The sequence below is a fragment of the Xenopus laevis genome, chromosome 9_10L (assembly GCF_017654675.1).
Source record: "Xenopus laevis strain J_2021 chromosome 9_10L, Xenopus_laevis_v10.1, whole genome shotgun sequence".
In the NCBI taxonomy this organism is placed as follows: Eukaryota; Metazoa; Chordata; class Amphibia; order Anura; family Pipidae; genus Xenopus; species Xenopus laevis.
In genome coordinates this window covers 119971470-119993945 of record NC_054387.1, presented here as the reverse complement: position 1 = coordinate 119993945, position 22476 = coordinate 119971470, and the positions used below count along the sequence as shown (strand labels likewise).

General features: G+C 42.4%; 1 protein-coding gene across 1 annotated transcript in view; it reads right to left on the bottom strand.

Moving 5' to 3' along the window:
* Positions 1-1970: 1970 nt before the first annotated feature.
* The window catches only part of LOC121398106 (tektin-4-like), a 109103-nt gene continuing 88597 nt past the window's right edge, over positions 1971-22476 (bottom strand). The window contains exons 5-6 of the mRNA XM_041576667.1: positions 12838-12980; positions 1971-3022 (exon numbers count right to left, since the gene is read on the bottom strand). Coding sequence (XP_041432601.1) covers positions 12935-12980 — 46 coding nt within the window. The 3' untranslated portion in view covers positions 1971-3022; positions 12838-12934. The remainder of the gene's footprint in view (positions 3023-12837; positions 12981-22476) is intronic.

Here is a 22476-nt window from a genome sequence, read left to right as displayed (position 1 = left end):
CAAGCATGGGCAAAATGAAACCGATGCACACGGAAGCCTTCTCTGTTTATTCTTATTAGCATCAGACTAAGCCGCTAAGTTAGGCATCCGCCGCAAGATCCGTTAGTTTGGCACCTTAACAAGGATTTATACATAGGCAAAATATGGTTCCTATCCCTATCAGGGAACCTTATCCAATCTGCCTCATCTGCCCCGGATTTCATAGTTAATGACGCACAATTAGGGGCACATTTACTTAGCTCGAGTGAAGGATTAGAATGAAAACTACTTCGAATTTTGAAGTATTTTTTGTCTACTTCGACCTTCGAATCAGGGGCGTAACTACAGAGGAAGCAGACCCTGCGGCTGCAGGGGGGCCCAGGAGGTACAGGGGCCCCCGTTAGGCTCTCATTGATGAGCAATTTGAACATATATTGGTAAAACAGGACAAACACTGGATATGTTGGGGGCCCAAAAATTAATTTGCTGTGGGGCCCAGCAACATCTAGTTACGCCACTGCTTCGAATAGAACATTTCAAACTAAAAATCGTTCGACTATTCGATAGTCGAAGTACCGTCTCTTTAAAAAAAACTTCGATTAGCTACTTCGCCAGTAAAAACCTACCGAGCACCAATGTTAGTCTAGGGGACCTTCCCCATAGGCTTTATAAGTAATTTCTAATCGAAGGAAAATCGTTCGATCGATGGATTAAAATCCAAAACGAAATGCGGTAAATCCTTCGATATTCGAAGGATTTTACTTCGATGGTCGAATATCGAGGGTTAATTAACCCTCGATATTCGACCCATAGTAAATGTGCCCCTTAATGTGAACTGCGACGGATGCTACTAAAAATGATATTCATTAGCTGCAGGTTATCAGATGTTCTCTTCTCCCGTTGCACCGCGTTGGCTGCAGGATTTGCCTGCTTTTCACATTTAGAAGATCCAATTACATTTTCTCAAGAACCATTGGCCTCCTGCATATCTTTATAAAAAAAATAAACTATAACGAACATGTAAATTTCCACTCGATATCTTCAGGACAACTTTAGAAAGGCCAGAAAATGTAAACAGCATAATAGGATTTTTGTGGCTGGAATCAAAACGCTGCTGGAGGAAAAGAGTTCAGATAAACAGCACTTTTCAATGGATGGTTATTGAGAGTAAGGGAAAGGCTTCCGCTCGGCTTAATAACAAATAACAGAATCCGAGACTTAGTGAGATTTGCACCGGCTCAGTAATGAGACCTATGGGATTTTCCTCAATCTCTTTTTCTTTAAATAACTTGCAGGCTTGATATTCATTTAGTTAAAGCTCTGTTAAGATACTGTCGTCCTTCGGAAAGGTTTTTTTTTTCCAACCAAATATTTGTGCGAGGGCTTATCATGTTTTGTCTCAAGGCCTTCGGGGATCATTCACAGAGTCCATTTGTATGCATGATACCGCTTTGGTTAGAGGCAAACACTAGTGCACCTGAAACGACTCAGGCAATTGAATTTCCAATGAAAGTATTCTTAATGCAAAAAGGTGGTAGAGACCATGGGGCTAATTCACTAAAGGGCGAATTTTCTCCAGTGAACGATCCGCCACACTTCACGTTACTTCGACAGGCGCAAATTCGTTTCCACTACACTAATTCGCTAAAATGCGTTCAGCAGTTGAACGATGGTGATGTTTCTCTAGCGTTAATTCGTCAACGCGACCATTTCATACCGATCGCTAGTGTTCATTTCTGCCTACCGAAACTTCGTTAGTACGCTTACGCTTAGATTAGTTTGAATAGGGCGGGTACATACAGGTCGTATAAAAGTCTTTATTGGAGATTATTATTACTACAAATGTCCAAGGAAGCCAAATAAAGACAAAAGAGATTGTCTAATGCCCTAAACATGAGCCCACCATAAAACAAATGTGGCATGCCCCTCAAATGGTTGGGAAAAAAAATCAACATAAAAATCTTTATTAGTTATGACTTTTGAAGGCAATCCCGGCTTTAAAATGTGAAAAAAAATGCCAGCGTTTTTTTTTTTTTTTAGAACTTTTATGACTTTTCGGGCATACAGCATATGATGTTACTGGCTTAAGATTGAGGAGGTTGTAGCTTAATTTTATCAGTTTGCCAGGTTTAAGGTGGCAAACGAAAGTCTGGCAAAAGAGGCAACGTTCTGTAAAATTTGCACTTTAGTGAATCGTTTAGCAAACTTTCACCTGAACAAAAATTCTCCTGGCGATAGGGCGCTAAACGACGCTATCGATGGTCTCTTTCACTAGCGAATTGTCCTATATGCCTGTTAGTAAAGTGCCGATGTCCCGGCTGATGAAATTTCTGGCGAATTTTCAATAGCGATGGCCACTTTGCACCCATGACTCCACTTACCAGTATTGGTGTGAGTTATAGTCCTAAAAACACAAGCCCTGGGTAAGAGCCTCCAGTGCTCCACATCCCTGCCCTCCCTGGTTCAGGTAGGGTTCGGGGAGATCAATGAGGCTATATTTTGTCAACCGGCGCATCAATAATGCCTACCACCGTGGCTAGGCATTTACTTGAATGGGAATGTCTGATTTCAGAATTTTTTAGCCTGAAGTTTTCAGACTTAAAAGAACCAAAAGATTCCAAAAGAATGAAAGCACTATGCTTACCCATTTTGGCCCCATGCTTTTTCTACCCACATGGGTAACAGCACTAGAGCCATTTACCTTGCACAATAATAACTCGATTTGTACACCTCATTGTAATGTAAATATCTATTCATTGCAACCAATTTTGCACAGAGAAGAAATCTTCCTTGGAATCTGATGCACTCTCTGCTCGTGAGAGACATCTACTGGTAGCCAAGGAGCTTCATTCCATTGGGGTAACGGGTTTGGAGTGTCATGCACTTCTCTCTATCAATAAAGATGCTGTTGTTCTTGTTGGCCATATCTTTTTCAATGGATTTTCTTGTATCTTCCAGATTTTTCAAGGATTGTTCAGATTCTTCCAGTTTTAACTTGAGAGCATCAAGGGAATCTGTCAGTTCATCCACTTCGGCGACTATCCTAAATAATAGTCAATAAAAGTCAGTGTGGGTCTGGGATAAGCACTAAATTTTTATATTAGAATAGAAACCTATATTCTAAGGCACAAGTCACATAACATAGGAGCAAATCTCTTTACTGTGCAATTAGGTGGGGTAACTACTAGGAGTACACAGTTCTGGGCTTTGTAAAAAATGTATTTCTCACTGGTTATCAAGTTATACTGGATCTCATATAGGAATGCACCAAATCCAGGATTCAGTTTGGGATCCGGCCTTTTTCAGCAGGATCTGGCCGCATCCTCATTCATGGCCAAACTGAATCCTAATTTCCATAGGCAAATTAGGGGCAGGAAGGGAAATCACATAAGTTTTTGTCATAAAACAAGGAAGTAAAAAACTGTTTCCCCACTTTTTCCCTTCCCGTCCCTAATTTCCATATGCAAATTAGGATTTGCTTGGTTTTTGGCCGAATCCTTTGTGGAGGATTCGGGGATTTGGCCGAATCCCAATTCGTGGATTCAGTGCATTCCTAGTCTCATATAACATGTGATATTGTATAGGCAGTCTTTGTCACGGAAGTAAATAAATCAGAGGGGATACAAGGACTGTGATGAGTGCAAGCAAATCAAAACGGGGTGGTGAGATAGCTGTGGTGATCAGATCAGAAGACGGGACTGAGATGAGTGCTTTCAGAAGAAAAGGAACTGTAGTGAGTGCAGTGTCGGACTGGCCCACCGGGATACCAGGAAAACTCCCGGTGGGCCCAGGTGTCAGTGGGCCCTTGTACTCACACAACTACTTGCCTTGTATGTCTATAAAACAGCAGTTGCCCCATTTCTATATAAGAATAAAGAGAAGAAATGGAGGTAGAGACTGATGATAATATTTGAGGAAAAGTGATTAAAAGAATAAAGAAAGTGAATGACAAAAAAAGGAAAAATATTTTGGAGAGTGGGCCTGTGGCCAAAGGTTTTCTGGTGGGCCCCAGGCATCCCAGTCCGACACTGAGTGAGTGCAGGTATATAAGAGAGAGGTGAGGATCTGTGTTTAGTAAAGGTTAATCAGAGAAGTAAGGGCTGTGGTGAGTACAGGTATACAAGAAACCACTGAAGGATTGTGGTGCACAGATCTGGGCCCGCCACGATGTAAAGTACATTGTGGATATACTAGCTGAGGGCAAACTATTAACTTTTCAGGAACTAAAAGAGAAATTCTCTCTCCCTAATAAGATGTTGTTCAGATTCCTACAACTTAGACATGTCGTCACCACCCAATTTAAAGCTCAACATATACAGATACCACCCCGAATAACGAGAGGTGCGCAATAAAGACCTGGGCAAACCTCTATCACACTTTTATAAGCAAATGATACAAAAGACAAATCAACAAATTGTTAAGGAAATGGCAACAGGACATTCCCGACTTAACAACTGATGGGATGAGGTCTTGGACAAGCTATACGAGGGGATAATAAGTACTAAAGATATAATGACACCATTAAACTATTGTACTTATCTTACCCCCAAAGGTTACATAATTTGAAACAAAATGTTAGGCCCATTTGTCCTAGGTGCTCATACTCACCATTCATATGATATGGGACTGCCCCAGATACAAAGTTCTGGGGGGCAATTATACGTAGGGTTCAAGGTAAAACCGATATTCTTCTACCAAGGGACCCCAAGTTGTTATTGCTAAACCAGATGAAGGAATCGGCCCCCATATGAGCTCAGAGGACGCTGATGTCAATATTATGTATGTACAGTATGCAAAAAAGGCTATAGCAATGAGGTGGAAATCCCAGAATGGTCCGACACTCAAAGAATGAGAACAATTAATTGAAAAATCCATAACTCTATATAAACTCCCTTATATGAGAAGGGGATGCCCAGAGAAAGTATGGGATTTATGGGTAGAGATGGAACCAGATGTAAACTCACCCTGACGGGTCAACCCTCCCACTCACCTAAATCTAAATGAGAACTGTAAACAAGAAATGTAAATGGTTAAACCAATGTAGAAAATTCAATAAAAACACATGGAAATGAAATTCCTTGCTTTATTTTATTTGTTTTAAAAAGTTAAATAACCTTACTGTAAGGGGCAAATTTACTTATGGTGCCGAATGGAAATCCTTTGACTTCGAATGATTTACCACTATTCGTTCGATCGAACGAAAAATCGCTAACATTGACTTTGGTAGGTTTTAGGTGGCGAACTAGGGGGTCGAAGTTTTTTTTTTAAAGAGACAGTACTTCGACTATCGAATGGCCGAATAGTCGAACGATTTTTAGTTCGAATCGTTCAAAGGTCGACGTAGACAAAAAAAAAATTCGAAATTCGAAGTTTTTTTTATTCTATTCCTTCACTCGAACTAAGTAAATGGGCCCCTCAATGTTCAGTACAAATGCATACAGAACTATGTTTGTAACAGCTCATGCACTACAGTGGTTCAATAAAAAAGAACTGTAAAAAAAAAAAAGGATTGTGCTGACTTCAGGCAGATCCCAGAAAAATGGGGTTCGGGGTGAGTGTATTTAGATCAGAGACTAAACTCACTACTGTGGTGAGTGCAGGGACTTCAGAGAGGACTTAAAGGGGCTGTTCACCTTTGACTTTTAGGGATCTATTTATCATGCTGTGTAAAAGTGGAGTGAAGAATTACCTGTGATTAGGGTTGCCACCTTTTAAAAAAATCTCTACCAGCCGGTGGAGGGGGCGGGAATAAAAGGGCGGGCCCTGACAACAAAGGGGTGGAGCCACTGTGCACGATTGGCTGGGCGGGTCTTGACATCAAAGGGGACGGGGCCACGACACGCGTTTGGCCGTGAAAAGGTTAGTTTTTACCAGGCTGCAGGTAGGCCACGGGCTTTTGTTGTAGTGTATTACTACATTGCCGGTAAATGGGTGGCAACACTACCTGTGATGTTGCCCAGAGCAACAGTTAGAAAGTAAAAGCAAAGATCTGATTGGTTGCTCTGGGCAACATACACTTTTTACACAGTATGATAAACATGCCCCTTAGTATGATGTAGAGAGTCTGAGACAATTTGCAGTTGGCTTTCATTTTTTTAATATTTGTTTTTGAGTTATTTAGCTTTTTATTCAGCAGCTCTTCAGTTTGCAGTTTCAGCCATCTGGTTGCTAGGGTCCAAATCCTCAATTTTATTAAAAGACTGGAATATGAATTGAAAGGACCTGAATAGAAAGATGAGTAACCCAAAGTAGCACTAATAATACATGTTTAGCCTTACAGAGCATTTGTTTTTTTACATGGGGTCAGTGACCCCTATTAGACAGCTAGAAAAGTCATAAAAGGAAGTTAAATAATTCAAAAGATAGAAAAAATAAAAACTTAAGCACAGTTGAAAAGATGCTTATAACTGGCTAATCTATAACATAATAAAAGTTAACCTAAAGGAGAACTAACCCTATATAGACTGTGGGGGTGCAGGGAGAAAAGAACGTAGTGATCAGATATGTAAAGAAATAGAGAGAGGAATGGGGAGTGCAGGACAGTAAGTGAATGAGCAAGATCAGAATGGAGTGAAGGCAGATCAGATGACTCCAGGTACAGCAGAACAAAGAAAAGTATGTTATAGAATGGCTAATTCAATGCACCGTTTCAATTGGTTTTAATTTTTTATTTTCATCTAGTTTTTGAAATACTTGCCTTCTTCTTCTTACTCTTTCCAGTTTTCAAACGGGGGTCACTGACCCCATCTAAAAACAAAAACTCTGTAAAGCTACAAATGTATTGTTATTGCTACTATTGTTATTATTCATCTTTCTATTCAGGCCTCTCCTAGTCATATTCCTGCCTCACATTAAAGTATTGCATGGTTGCTAGGGTAATTAGCACCCTAGCAACCAGATTGCTAAAACTGGAAACTGAAGAGCTGCTGAATAAAAAGCTAAATAACTCAATAATAATAAATGAAAACAAATTGCAAATTGTCTCAGAATATCACTCTCTACATCATACTAAAACTTAATTTAAAAGCGAACGACTACTTTAGGGATTATAAATCAACAAGGATCGCTTGTGGGGTCCTGACAGTTACAACTAATGACTTTGAAGGCAATGTAGTGTAGCTGTTACGCTGACAGGCAAAGATGGGCAAGTGGGTGTTAGAAATGAAGCATATACAGTATATATGGTACATTGATTACAGGGTAGCGCTATACAAATGGAAATACATTGTATGTAATAATATACTTTGCAATGCACATTATGTACTAATCTACTGCCTATGATGAACAGGGTAATACACATGCAGAAATTCTGTGCTTTTAAAGAAACGTCGAGTAGTGCATTTCAGAGGTTTGGAAATGAGCCAACAGTTAGCATGGAGTGGCATTTGATGCAATCAGGTCACCCAAGCTTTGAAGCTGGCACCCTGATTATCAGCTTCTGCTGTTCTGTATCTGCAGCATTGAATGTAGGACAGCTATTTATTCGTTCAATCCATGTTTCAGATCTCAGTCGGCTCAGTGACAGAATTCAAATGCTCCTCAAAATAAGCTACAAGTGCTGAAGTCGTCATTGTAGTGGAGGAAGTGCTGGTGTAGCTCAGTCACTCGTTTGGAGAGGTCGCCAAATGAGCAGATGTTGCCCGGATATGCCCACCTCGAGCGGGTAATATCGGGCCAATTCGATTGTGTGCCCTATGTCCAAACGATCGGATCACAACTCTGGGAATGCAGGTGGTCGTTCAGAGGAGCACATCTACGAACCGGTGTGGTCCTCGATCCGACGGGATTTTAAACCTGCCCGATTGACATCTGGTCGATTTTGGCCAGACATCTGTTGGGAAAGCCCGTCCTATGGCCCCATACGCTGACCAATAAGTGTTGGTTCCTAGGGCATACAATCGGATCAAAACACCGGGAATACAGGTGGTCATTGCGAGAACTACATCAATGAACCAGTGTGGTCCTCGATCCATTGGGATTTTAAACCTACCGATTGGCATCTGGTTGATTTTGCCCAGATATCTGTTGGGAAAGCCCGTCGGATGGCCCCATATGCTGACCAATAAGTGTTGGTTCCTAGGGTATACAATCATTTCAAAACACCGGGAATGCAGGTGGTCATTGCGAGTACTGCATCAAGGAACCGGTGTGGTCCTCGCTCCGTCTGGATTTTAAACCTACCGATTGACATCTGGTCGATTTTTGCCAAGATATTATGGTTGGGAAAGTCCGTCAAAGGGCCCCATACGATGACCATTAAGCGGTGGGACCTAGGGTATACAATCGGATCAAAGCACCGGGAATGCAGGTGGTCACTGCAAGGACTGCATCAATGAACCGATGTGGTCCTAGATCTGACAGGATTTTAAATCTACCTGATTGACATCTGGTTGATTTTTGCCCAGATATCGGTTGGGAAAGCCTGTCAGAGTGGCCCATATGCTGACCAATAAGATGCCGACAGACCAAATTTGTGTACATGTATGGCTATTTTTAGAGTGCATACATTGGGGCTGTACAAGTGTGGGCCGTATACATAAACCAAAGGTGCAAAGGCACTTTGTGAAAACTTTGAAACTGTGGCCCTCTCTATCAGCTCCGCTGGTGGACCTGGCAGAGGTGACTGGCACAGTTTCCCAGCACGGGTCACTCAGTAAATCAATATATGTTAGCCATGTAGAACAAATGCAAGGTCATACTGCATCTCCGTGGGATAACCGTACGACATGGAGGTGCAGCTAAAAGCTAATTGATGGGACTGCTTCCATTGGATTTATAGTACTGGCGTTACAAAGGCCAAGGAGCGCTATACAGTAGACATGGGAGCAGGATTAGCAACATGTCCCTTTAATCCAACACCAGTATGAAATATCTAAATTGGTGATCTGCGTAGATATCTGATTATCTTCATACATTACAATTATCCTAAACATCTGAGATGAAAAAGGAGATCTCGGTGGCCTGACGTGGGAGAGAGGAGAGTCTAGTGTGACACCCGGTCTCATCTCAATCAGCAGCAGCACCGTGTGTAGGCTTCAGGCTGGTGGGGGCTTTTTCAGGCAGCAGACGATTTTAGGCAGTTGCATAGAATTATCTCTCATGGAACGTCATTCCGGCTCTGTCCCCTCTCATGCTAATCTTCTATAAATACTCGGTTTCACGATTTCGCTGCAGCCTATGCTTATAGCGGGTATAATGGGATGCCCACCTTCCTATCTGGGCTTAGGTCAGTGAATGTATTCAGCCCCACAGACTGCACAAGCAGAGGAATCACAGAGATTGTTTCTTCAGATTACAGCACTTTACGGTGATTTTCAGCTCCATTGTTGTTGGGGGCAAGAGAACTGCACACGCATTGTGCACAAAGCACTCTCATTTGCCAAATCATTCCTTTCATTTATGTAGGAACAAATGATGCTGCTTAGGCCTAAGGTCTTGCAGGAGGCATAAAAGAATATGGAAATTGCCGTAAGAGTTTCAAGCAGCAGTCTGCTTCTAAAAAAAGCTGTTTTATCATAGTGACTTAACTTGACAGTAAAATATGTCAGAAACTGCCTTAATAATTTTATTGCTATCCTGCGGTCATCTTTGGGAATTGCAGCGATTGCTAATGTGGAAGGAATGTACCGTGTGTAAGTTTAAGGGACCAGTAACAGAAAAAAATGAAAGGACTTCATATATACTTTAGTACATAGGAGGGGTAAGTTAGATGCAAGGTGGTCACAGACCCCCTCAGTCACTTCTAATATCCTTATCATTTACAGTAGGGGGTACATTATCCCTTATAATACATGAGTGATACTCAGAGTTCCCTGTATAACTCAGCCTGCAGCCTTGTGTCTTTATATGGTCACAGACCCCCTCAGTCACTTCTAATATCCTTATCATTTACAGTAGGGGGTACATTATCCCTTATAATACATGAGTGAGACTCAGAGTTCCCTGTATAACTCAGCCTGAAGCCTTGTGCCTTTATATGGTCACAGAACCCCTCAGTGACTTCTAATATCCTTATCATTTACAGTAGGGGGTACATTATCCCTTATAATACATGAGTGATACTCAGAGTTCCCTGTATAACACAGCCTGCAGCCTTGTGCCTTTATATGATCACAGAATCCCTCAGTGACTTCCAGGGCCACCATCAGAAATCATGGGGCCCCACACAACAAAATTTTCTGGGCCCCCTTGCCGCCCCTCCCCTGGCCACGCCCCTTCCCTAACCACACCCTCCCACCAGTACAAAGGTCACACGGACAAGCACAGAAACAGTAAAAATCATTTTGGCAAAAGGGTTATTAAGCTTGCCACCACATCAAGGTAGACTCTTTAAGCAGGTACCTGCTCTAAGATAAATTGTACTTACAATTCTACATATAAATTGTACAAATAAGAGCCATTTGGTTTAACCCCTTGGTCAAAAAATAACCGGTCCTAATAAGGACAATGGAAAATTGAAATGTGCCCCATTAAGAACTTTGATTAGTATAAATAAAAGATATACAACTTATCAGGGGCCCTGCATTGGGGGGATCAGGGGCCCTGCATGGAGGGGATCAGGGGCCCTAGCTTGGGGCTTTAGGGGCCAGCATGAGGCTTCAAGGGGCCCTTCCTTGGGGGGGATCAGGGGCCCTGCATGGGGGGGATCAGGGGCCCTGCATGGGGGCTTTAGGGGCTAGCATTAGGCTTCAAGGGGCCCTTCCTTGGGGGGATCAGGGGCCCTGCATGGGGGGATCAGGGGCCCTGCATGGGGGGATCAGGGGCCCTTGGAGCTTTAGGGGCCAGCATGAGGCTTCAAGGGGCCCTTCCTTGGGGGGGAATCAGGGTGCCTTCCTTGGGGGGATCAGGGGCCCTGAAAGGGGGGGGATCAGGGGCCCTGAAAGGGGGGGGATCAGGGGCCCTTCCTTGGGGCTTTAGGGGCCAGCATGAGGCTTCAAGGGGCCCTTCCTTGGGGGGGATCAGCGGCCTGCATTAGGGCTTCAGGGGCCCCGCATGGGGCTTCAGGGGCCCCGCATTAGGGCTTCAAGGGGCCCGCATTAGGGCTTCAAGGGGCCCGCATTAGGGCTTCAAGGGGCCCCGCATGGGGCCCCACATTAGGGCTTCAAGGGGCCCTGCATTAGGGCTTCAAGGGGCCCCGCATTAGGGCTTCAAGGGGCCTGGGGGCTTAAGGGCCCCGCACGGCGGTTTAGGGGCTCTCATTGGTGGTCAGTGGCTCATTGGTGGTCAGTGGCGGGATCAGGGGCTCACATTGGTGGTCAGTGGCACTTACCTGCAACTCCAGTGGCGACTTCTCCTGTGCGGTCTTCTTATTCCTCCAGCGGTGTCTTCAGCGTCTTCGGCGTATCCAGGAAGCCGTTCCATCTCCAGGAAGACGATCCTTCTCCAGACGCGTCTTCTATCTTCTGTGTGCAGGCGGCAGGCTGCGGCGGTTTAAATAGAGTTGCGCCCGTGCGTACTGACGTCACGCGTACGCACGGGACGCAACCAGTGTAAATTTCGCCGGCTAAATTAATTCAGTGCGGCGCGGCCAGGCCCCCCTCAAAGTTAAAAATCCTGCGGGCCCGGGAGGACTGTACCCCCTGTGACCCCCTGATGGCGGCCCTGGTGACTTCTAATATCCTTATAATTTACAGTAGGGGGTACATTATCCCTTATAATACATGAGTGATACTCAGAGTTTCCTGTATAACTCAGCCTGCAGTCTTGTGCCTTTATATGGTCACAGAACCCCTCAGTGACTTCTAATATCCTTATCATTTACAGTAGGGGGTACATTATCCCTTATAATACATGAGTGATACTCAGAGTTCCCTGTATAACTCAGCCTGCAGCCTTGTGCCTTTATATGGTCACAGAACCCCTCAGTGACTTCTAATATCCTTATCATTTACAGTAGGGGGTACATTATCCCTTATAATACATGAGTGATACTCAGAGTTCTCTGTATAACTCAGCCTGCAGCCTTGTGACTACAGAACCCCTCCGTGACTTCTAATAGTCTTATCAGTTACAGTAGAAGATATATTTACTAAGTACAGGGTATGGTGAAAAGTACAAAATACAGGCTAAATCTCCAGTTTCTTTGCACTTTGTGCCCTGTCCTGCACTTCTCTAAATTTCCACAGGTCACTGGGCACCAAAATGGAGTCCATTGTTCCCAATGGCGTAACTACGGGGGGAGCAGGGGGTGCGATTGGGCCAGGGCCCACACCCCATCAGGGCCCCCCCCGCCAGCTCGCGCACCACTAATTTCACCCCTCTAGTTACGTTGCTGAGTGTTCCCCCTTATGAATGCAGTGCTTCGTGTATTCAGCAGTGCTGTATTCATGTATTCATGAGGGCCAGGCTGGGGAAGTAACATAAGCATCAAGTCTGAAATGCAGAAGTTTCCGTGCTGCTATACTTGCCTATCTATCCCGTACATGTCAGACATTACACCTGCGAGACACGTTTGCTTTATGTATTACAATACTGCTAAATAAATTGAAAATGTGTGCCTCAAGTCGGCTTTGTGCACGGATCAGACAGGGTTTGTTCCATTTCAGCTCTGCATGTTTGTTAGCGGCATCAGAGTAAATCTCTTTGTATCGGCATCACAACACACGCCGGAACATGACTCACAGTCCCTTGGAGTCTGGAGAGCGGAGTCTGATTTGAATTGATCGAGACTTATTAATAAGAGCAACTTCATCAATCTTCCGCTGCGTCAGCCAAGAACAATTGGTGCTTATTACGGTGGGATGAAAATCTTTTTGGAGAAAAAGTAACTAACCTCTGTGAGAGAGAGACAGACAGCGAGAGAGAGAGAGAGAGGGAGACAGAGCTATTGAATCAATACAAAGCAGCATATAGACCTACCTTATCTGCACATGGTCCCTGCAGAGCTCAACATTAGGTCTGTATGATCTCTCGTGCAGCCTGGTCTGAGCAACCTTCAGCTGAGGAGACTTGTCATTTACAGCAGCAATATTCTTCTCCTGATCTCCAATTTCTTCCAGGGTCTGTTTAAAGGGGAAAAAAAGACAATCAGACATTATGTACCCATTTATTTCTAGGGTCAATACTATAGTTGTACAGGCATGGGACCCGTTATCCGGATGCCCGATCTTTCTGTAATTTGGATCTTCATTCCTTAAATCTACTAGAAAGTCATATAAATATTAAATAAACCCAATAGGCTGGTTCTGCTTCCAATAAGGATTAATTATATCTTAGTTGGGATCAAGTACAAACTACTGTTTTATTATTACAGAGAAAAAGGAAATCATTTTCAAAAATTTGGATTATTTGGATAAAATTGAGTCTATGGCAGACAGCCTTTCCCTAATTTGGAGCCAAACCTGTATTTCAACAGCAATAGGCTGGACAGTCCTACGTTATATCAGAGATAGATTTCTCCAACGTCTGTTTTAATTCCTGTCCCTTTTGTGGTCGAAAAGATGGTCTGACAAAATCTAACATGTGTATAATAAAATGTATAATGTTACCCATGACATATACCTGCATATCTGGCTGTTTTACATCACTGGGTGTTGGCTAATTTGGAAATTTATAGGGGTTGTTCACCATTGTATGTATGGTGTAGAGAGTGATATTCTGAGACACGTTGCAATTGATTTTCATTTTTTTTCTATTTAGCTTTTTATTCAGCAGCTCTCCAGTTTTCAATTTCAGCTATCCGGTTGCTAGGGTCCAAGTTACCCTAACAACTATACATGGATTTGAATAAGAGACTGGAATATGAATAGGAGAGGCCTGAATAGAAAGATGGGTATTAAAAAGTATCAATAACAATACATGTGTAGCTTTACAGAGCATTTGTTTTTTAGATGGGGTCAGTGACCCCCATTTGATAGCGGAAAGAGCCACAAGAAGGCAAATAATTCAAAAAACATAAAAATCAATGAAGATCAATTGTAAAGTTGCTTAGAATTAGCCATTCTATAACATATGAAAAGTTAACTTAAAGGTGAATCACCACTTAAACCCACTTGAGGTACAACAGCTCCCCTCAATAGCTAACAGTCCTCCAGGCCTTTTCCTGATTGGTCTCATCTAAGAGATACCAAAGTCATTGACTCCTGAATGACTGGGCAAGTTAATAAATGGCCTGTATTACCATGTACTTAAAGGAGAACTAAACCCCCAAGACACAACAGCCCCGATCAACTGCCCTCCATTCAGGCCCGGACTGGCAATCTGTGGGTTCTGGCAAATGCCAGAGGGGCTGCTATAATGTGCAAAAGAAAGTCAGTTTTTAGTGGGCTGTTTGGGCCTCTGTGTGGGCTTATTGAGCCTCTGTGTACCAGAAAAGCCAGGGCCTATTTTAATTCTTAGTCCGGTCCTGCCTCCATTAGCCCCTCACCTCTCCCTCCCACACAGTATATTACATAGCAGGATGCCCCTATTTGGAAACCTAAGCTCAAAACACAGAGCAGCATAGTGAAGTTCCCCCAGCGCCATCGTATGCCTATTTGCATCCTCTTCTGGTCTTTTCAGGGACATGGAGCTTGCAGGAACATGTGCAATTGGGGCTAGTCAGGAATCGGCTTCAACCAAGCATGTTCCCAGTCAGTGAACAGACCCAGGGCTGGAACTAGGGGTAGGCAGAGTAGGCACGTGCCTAAGGCACAAAGATGGGGGGACGCCAGGCACGCACCTTCTCTGCATCTCCTAACCCCTAGTCCGGTTCCCGCTCTGGCCGGCGGGTGCGGTCTGTCCCTTTCACAGGGCATCTTTGCGGTTTTTCACATATGCTTACTCGCGTTTTTTTCTTGCATGCTCGCGTATGAGCTCCTAATGGGCGATTCGGCTGGCCAGGCTGGCCCGGCTCTGAACAGACCCGAATTCGATTTGAGTTTTCGAGTCGGTAAAATTTGTCCGAGTTTTAGATATTAGATTTTTTTTACGTAAATAACCCCCCATTCGAATTTCCTGTATTTTTGAATTTAATAGAGTTTTAAAAAACTCACGAATTGGAAGTTCAACCTTTAGTAAATGTGCCTCTAAATGTTGGGGGATAGTAGAGAAGGGCTGAAGTTGCTGGGCAGTTTTCATTTGACATCCACAATTAAATATGTAACATCCCTGCCATAAAGCAAGACAGGTTGCTGCTGCTCGCCAAAAAGGAACAGGTTCTCCTATGCAAGATTAAAAAGTGCCAATTGCTTTTAAGTAAAACATTTCTTCGTTGAATGGGGAACATGGCACCTCTTCTGAGCTGAGCAAAGAGCATCGGGCCGATCCATCACATCCGACTCGCTTATCAAGGTATCCGGACAAATGGCATAAAATCTATCTGCGCCGTTCCATTCACAGCCACCCTTTCTTCGTGGATATAAATAGGATGCATTTATTCTTTATGGCTTTCCTGACTCATCCTGACTCATGGAATTTGTTAGCCGTTCATAAAATTCCTCTACTTGGAGGCTTCTTACTTCTCTGGAGGTCTGCTCAATTAAAAGCGGCGCTTATTATTACACGGCGAAGCTCCTGCGCCGTAGTTCAGAAGAAAAGCAAAATAAATAAATGCCTAATGATCTGGCATTCTGCTGTAACCGGGCACGGCTGCCATGGAAACCAGAGGCGAATGTCAAAAGGGATACATGGGGGGGGAAATAGAAAATATGGGCTAAATTATTTGAGCTAATAATAGCTAGACGACGGATACTGAAATTAAATGCCATTATCTTACAGGAGCATCTGCAATCTCTATTACTGAATGCCGTTATTTTCACGACCTTAAAGGGGAACCATCGCAAAAAAGAAAATGTAATATAATCTTCATCCTACTGAAATAAGAAACTTTCTAAATACAATCGGTTAAAAATTCTGTAACGTTTCTAAAATAATCACATTTATCCTCACTATTCCTCTCTCAGCATCTGTTTCTTTTCATTCTGTCTTCATGCAGGAGTTCGGTGTCAGATATTCATTGACAGTTAGATGCAATATATCTTATAGGGGGGCTCCTTTTGCCTAAAAGATGTATTAGAGCTCACTCTATTAAAATCAGTAGAAATTCTGTCTCTCTACATGCAGAATTTGTACAAAAGCAGTTATTTTGTTGACAGGTCCATTATATCTTATAGGGGGGCTCCATTTGCCTCAAGATGTATTGCAGTTCACTCTATTAAAATCACCAGAAATCCTGTCTCTCTACATGCTGGATTTGTACAAAAGGCAGTTATTTTGTTGACAGTTAGATCGAATATATCTTAAAGGGGGGCTCCTTTTGCCTAGAAGATATATTAGAGCTCACTCTATTAAAATCACCAGACATCATGTCTCTCTACATGCAGAATTTGTACAAAAGGAAGTTATTTTGTTAGATTTTGTTCGTACTGGGATCAGTTATTTGAGTGAGCTCTAATCTATCTGCTAGGAAAGGAAGCCCCCCCTATAAGATATATTGGATCTAACTGTCAATGACTATCTGACACCCAACTGCTGCATGAAGACAGAATGAAGAGAAACAGATGCTGAGAGAGGAAAAGTGAATATAGTGAACTTGATTATTTCAGAAACGGTACCGATTATTTTATTTGTATTTAGAACGTTTTTTATTTCGGTATGAGGAAGCTTATAATAAATTTTCATTTTCACGATAGTTCCCCTTTAACTACTGTACCAAAAAGCACTGCAGGGGGAATAGGCTGTGGCGATGAAGAAGTCAAAGAAACATATAGCATGATACAGCATTGGTGTTTATTTTTAGATGCGTTCCATAGATGTTACTTGATCTATATCGGCACAGATGCATGCGCTGCAGGTTTAACACCCCCAGGGCCATACACAGCTCCGGGGGACACAAAGAAGCAGATGCTCACGGGCACTTGAGAAACAAGTACTAGAAAAACTCACATGATACTTTTGTGCAGCGTGTCAGGGTAGGGTGACTCATTCCCTGAATCCCTTCACTAACAGGAATAATTTTATATGGGGTTTTTATGGACTACTAAGCAGTGCCGTCCAACTTTTTCCACGTAGAGGGCCAATTATTTAAAGGGGAAATATTATGAAAATGTAATATTAGCTTCAGTATACTGAAATAAGAAACTTTCTAAATACGATCAGTTAAAAATTCTGCACCGTTTCTAAAATAATCAAGTTTATCTTCATTATTCCTCCAATATATCTTATAGGGGGGCTCGTTTGCCTAGAAGATGTATTAGAGGTCACTCTATTAAAATCACTAGACATCATGTCTCTCTACATGCAGAATTTGTGCAAAAGGCAGTTATTTTGTTAGATTTCCTTTGTACTGGAATCATTTATTTGAGTGAGCTCTAATACATCTGCTGGGAAAGGGAGCCCCCCTATAAGATATATTGGATCTAACTGTCAATGAATATCTAACACCCAACTGCTGCATGAAGACAGAATGAAGAGAAACAGATGCTGAGAGAGGGATAGTGAATATAAACTTTACTATTTCAAAAACGATGGGAATTTTTTAATTGATTGTATTTAGAAAGTTTCTTCCTTCAGTATGAGGAAGCTTATATTAAATGTTCATTTTCGCAATAGTTCCCCTTTAAAAGTAGGCTACACAAGTTTAGGTCCCCCTATTACTATGCAGGATCTTGTACAGCCCCCCCATAGTGTTGTGTCACTACCTGGAAAGCAAGATTTCAGTGGTGGGAAGCCTGGCACAGAAAAGGCAGCCGTACATAGAACAGAAGAAATAGAAGAAAGGAGTATTTTGAATATGAGGAATGATGGCACCTGGGATCCATTAAACCAGTGTTGTTTTTGTTGTTACTAATTATTACTGAAGTTAAGTGGGATCCTTATTATTGTGGATTTATAATTCTTACTGCATGAACACTATATTTAATTAAATGTATTTAAATAAAATAAATTCTCTAAAAGAAATGCATGCATGCTTTTGACTTACATGTGTCTCCATGGTGTTTTACAATATGTAGTGCTGCTGGTACCATGATGCAAGATGAGCACTTTACCTGGAGTAAAAGGGGAAATTTAGCTCTTCTAGAGCAGAGGGGGCAATGGTCAGGTGGAATGGGGCTTAGAAACGCCCCTTTAAATATGGTTGGTTTGTTTCCTGCACAAGGACTGCTCGATACTATGTTAATTGGATACACCTGAATGTTGCCTACCTTGAGCAAAACAACTACAGCTGCCCATAACATGGCCAGATTTGGTGGGGCAGTTGGTCCATTTCCACTATACTGCCCCACCATCTGGTCATGTAACATAGGTTGAAAAAGACACACGTCCATCGATTCAAACTTTTGAAGGAGAAGGAAAGTCGTCTTGAACTTGGGGGTGCCAAATGTTAGGCACCCACAAGTGATTGTATTTACTTACCTGAAACCCTAGCCGGTGCTCCTATCAGCAGAAAACTACACTGGGCCGGGGTTATACCAGTGAGCACCACTGAGCGATCCTCTTCCGGCTTCTTCTTTCTTCAAATTTCCCAGGGCAGACGCATGCGCAGTAGAACGAAATAGCCGACTTTTTAGTTAAAGTTCGGCTTTTCGCATGTGCAGCCGCGTGAAGAAAGAGGATGGCTCCGTGGTGCTGACTGGTATAACCCCGGGCCGGTGCAGTTTTCTGCTGATAGGAGCACCGGCCGGGGTTATAGGTAAGTCAATACAATCACTTGGGGGTGCCTAACATTTGGCATGTTGGATTTATATAATATATTCACTCAGGTTGCTAATATTGCCTCATTCATTAAGATAAAACAAGTAAAATAACGCAAGTGTGAACTAAAATGATATAAAATACACTTTTTTTGTTTAATCAGTGTTTTACTTGTTTTGTTAATGAAACGTGTGCCCTGACTACAAGATGCTAATCCCTATTAATATGCTAATAACTCCCCAATGTAGGTGCCCCATTGGGCAAGTTAAATTAGACTTGATCTGACACATTGGGAAGAGGTTTTACTGAGCTTTACTCCATTTTTAAAGGAGAATTCAACGCTAAACTTAAAAAAACCCTACCCCCCACCCTACATAGACCCCCCTCCCCCCAGCCTAAGTGTTACCTGGGCAAATGCCCCTAACTTTTTACTTACCCCTTGGTGCAGATTCAGGCATCGGAGTTTACGGACGCCATCTTCTTCTCTTCGAAAATCTTTGGAATGAGACTGGCATGTTGGCGCATGCGCAGTTGAAGCAAATTTCTGTTTCGCGACAACTGTCCATGCGCCGAAACTCACGGAAACTGCCGAAGCGCCGGTCTCATTACAAAGATTACTGAAGCGACTGAAGATGGCGCCCGTGAACTCTGATGCCTGAATCTGCACCAAGGGGTAAGTAAAACGTTAGGGGCATTTGCCCAGGGTAACACTTAGGCTGGGGGGAGGTAAACAATTTAGGGACCACCATGTGGGGTTTACCTTGACGTGGTATGGTGGCTTATCAATTTTACAAGTAAAAACCTTTGTCTTTGTGAACACATGCACTTGCATACATACTGAATTACTTACACAGGGGCCAGGGAATGTGCACTGATTCATTTGGCCAAGTCAGTAGCACTTTAATACATTTTTACTTAGCCGTAGGAGTGCTCCCACAACCCCCCGTTTGTATTACGGAAGTTTAGGGTTGAATTCACCTTTAAAATGTCGTTTTTGCACCGTTATGATGTTGTTTGAAAGACAAATTCATAAAGGTGTCTGTAAACTGTCTTTCTTTCACTAAAAATGAAAAGTGGCGGTTGAGTTGGAATTTAGGCGGATTTCTGTTTATGAATATGGAGAAAGTATTTTACACCAGTTTATTTCCACTTTTGTGAATTCCCCGCATGGTGTTTAACCCCTGCGTGATATTGGAGCCATCTACCACCTCAACATAATAAGCCCCGTTGCCATTATCATTGCTTCCAGCTTTGTATGATCTTCTTCAGTCCTGCTCAGGGGAACCGAACCTGGGACGGCGAAATTATGAGCTGACGTGTAAAAATGTTTGCCTTTAATGCACGTTTTTTTTCCTTACTGATATGTTTCTTATCTTTAAATGGAGTGCAACATTTCCTGAAGGCAGGTCTGCGCTGGAATAACAAATGTATCCAAAATAATCGCAATCATTATACATTAGAGCGATAGCTTTATGGAAGCAGAGCCCCCGGCAATTCATTACTTCCCCAGCACTTCTGGCTTTAATGCTTGTTTTTAAGAACTAGGCGGCAAGTAAATTAAAGGCCTAGAGAGCATGGCATTCTGGGAGACTTTTTCCATATTTTATAAGTTGCTTAAGACAGCAATTTGCTACAAAATACCATTTGATTGCTTATGTGCATGAAAATATCAGGCGCTAAGATTGTAAATGTTGATGTAGGGTGCCGAAGGTCATCATGACTATATATAAATTGCCTTTAGCCGCTACATTTAAACAATTGTCAGTATTTATGTTCCCTATTCTAAACGGTACTTGCGAGGCGATATTTATTTTTTTCTAATGCTACAGCGCCACCTGCATGTTTTTTCAAAAATAAGCTTCTAATCCAGAAATCAGTGCAGCAGAATTGAACAAATGCAAAGCCTAAGGCATTTTGTCCATTTCTTATTTTAAATTCAAACAGTATTTGACTGGGCCTTTGAGGGTCCACCAGGCAACCTGACATCCATGGCTCACTCTGTGCTAAGAGTAGATATTAAGGGCAGATTTATCAAGATTCGAGTTGTGTTTCCCATGAAAAAATTTTAGTTTTCGAAAAAAACCTTGAATTTTTAGAGTTAAAAAAAAAACTAGAACTTTTTGAGATTTATTATACCCCGACCATGGAAATAGCTCGAATCCAAAAATACACCATCTAAAACCTGTGGAGGTCATACAGGAGTCAATGGCAGAGGTCCCTTTAACCAGTTGAAGATGTTACTAGCCTTCAGGATGTTTGAGCTTTTTTCAGAGTCTCTTGCCCGAAATCTCAATAAATTTAAGTGATTCCAGTTTTTTTTTCGCCGAACACTTGATCAATTAGAGTTTTTTCTTAAATTAGAAAGCATTCGAGTTGTGAGTTCATTCGAGGTTAAAAAACTCTAAAATTCGACCGTTGATATCTAACCACCTAAATGTATCATGTATCTGCAGTGTTGGACTGGGACACCAGGGACCCACACAAAAACAAGACCCACTCTCTGTACTATTATTCTTAATCTCCTCACTCAACCTCTATTCTCCTAGGGGCAAATTCACTAACCCCCGAAAATTCGCCAGCGACGGCTTCGCTCAGAGCGCAACACTTCGCCAGGCATTAATTCGCCAGGACAACACTAATTCACTAAAATCCGAAGTTGCGCGCAGGGCACCGAACGCTGGTGAAGTTGTGCCAGCGTTACTGCGCCAAGTGAAGCGGTGTTGCGCTAGTGTTGCCTAATTTGCATATGGCGGGAAGTTAAAGTACAATGGACGTATATGTTGCAGCAAATACATTACACTACACAAGGCCGGGAAACCTTAATAAAATAAAGTTGTTCTATTGCCCTACACATGAGCCCAGTGTATAGTTTATGTGTCATATGTTAGGAAATGTAGGGGGGAAGCAGGTTACTCCAAAAAAAATGTTATGCTCTTTTGCAGCCTATCGCCCTGAAAAATGGAAAAGACGCCAGCGTTTTTTGGGACTTAGAAAAATTTTCAACTATTTTTTGAGGAAGTCCTATCTACTCAATTGCACTTCGCCTGGTCTGAGGTGGCGAAGGCAAATCAGGCGCAAGAGGTAATGTTCAGTAAAATCCGCATCTTAGTGAATTTGCGTAGTTACGTCCATTCGCCAGAGTGCAACTTCGCCAGGCATTAGGGAGCGAAGTACCGCGAGAGTCTATCTCCTTCGCTAGCGAAGTTACACCAGTGACCATTAATATATCGGCGAAGTACCGAAATAAACTCACGCAAATTTTCGATGGCATTAGTCACTTCACCCTTCAGTAAATTTGCCCCCTAGTCTCTTTTCTTTACATACTATAATACAATAATTCTATTTAGACATTTTTTTTTCTCATAGAAATAGGGAATGGCCATGAAATAGGGCAAATGTTTAGCAGCACGAGGGGCCACTGACATCTGGGCCTACCGGGAGTTTTCCTGGTATCCAGGTTGGGCCAGTCTGACACTGAGTATCTTTATGTCACAATTCTGCCATATAAATAAGTGACCCCCCCCCCCCATTTCAAAGCTGGAAAGACTCAGAAGAAGAGGATAATGAATTAATTCAAAAACTATATAAAAAAAAAAAAACAACAAGGACCTCAAGGTTCCTGTGTGGGACAAAAACGTCTCATTAATAAACATTTTTTTCTTTTACAAAACTAGTGGCAGTACCATGGACAGACTATTTTAATCTTTTAGCACCCAGGTTTTTTTTTATCTAACTGTAAGATGTGCAGTCTATATCTGCTGTTCCCTATAGTATACAATATAAAATAGTAAGGCAAAAATGTATAACAGATCAGAACACGACTTCCTGCTTTTCAGCTCTCTAACTCCGAGTTAGTCAGCAAATTTAAAGGGGTTGTTCACCTTC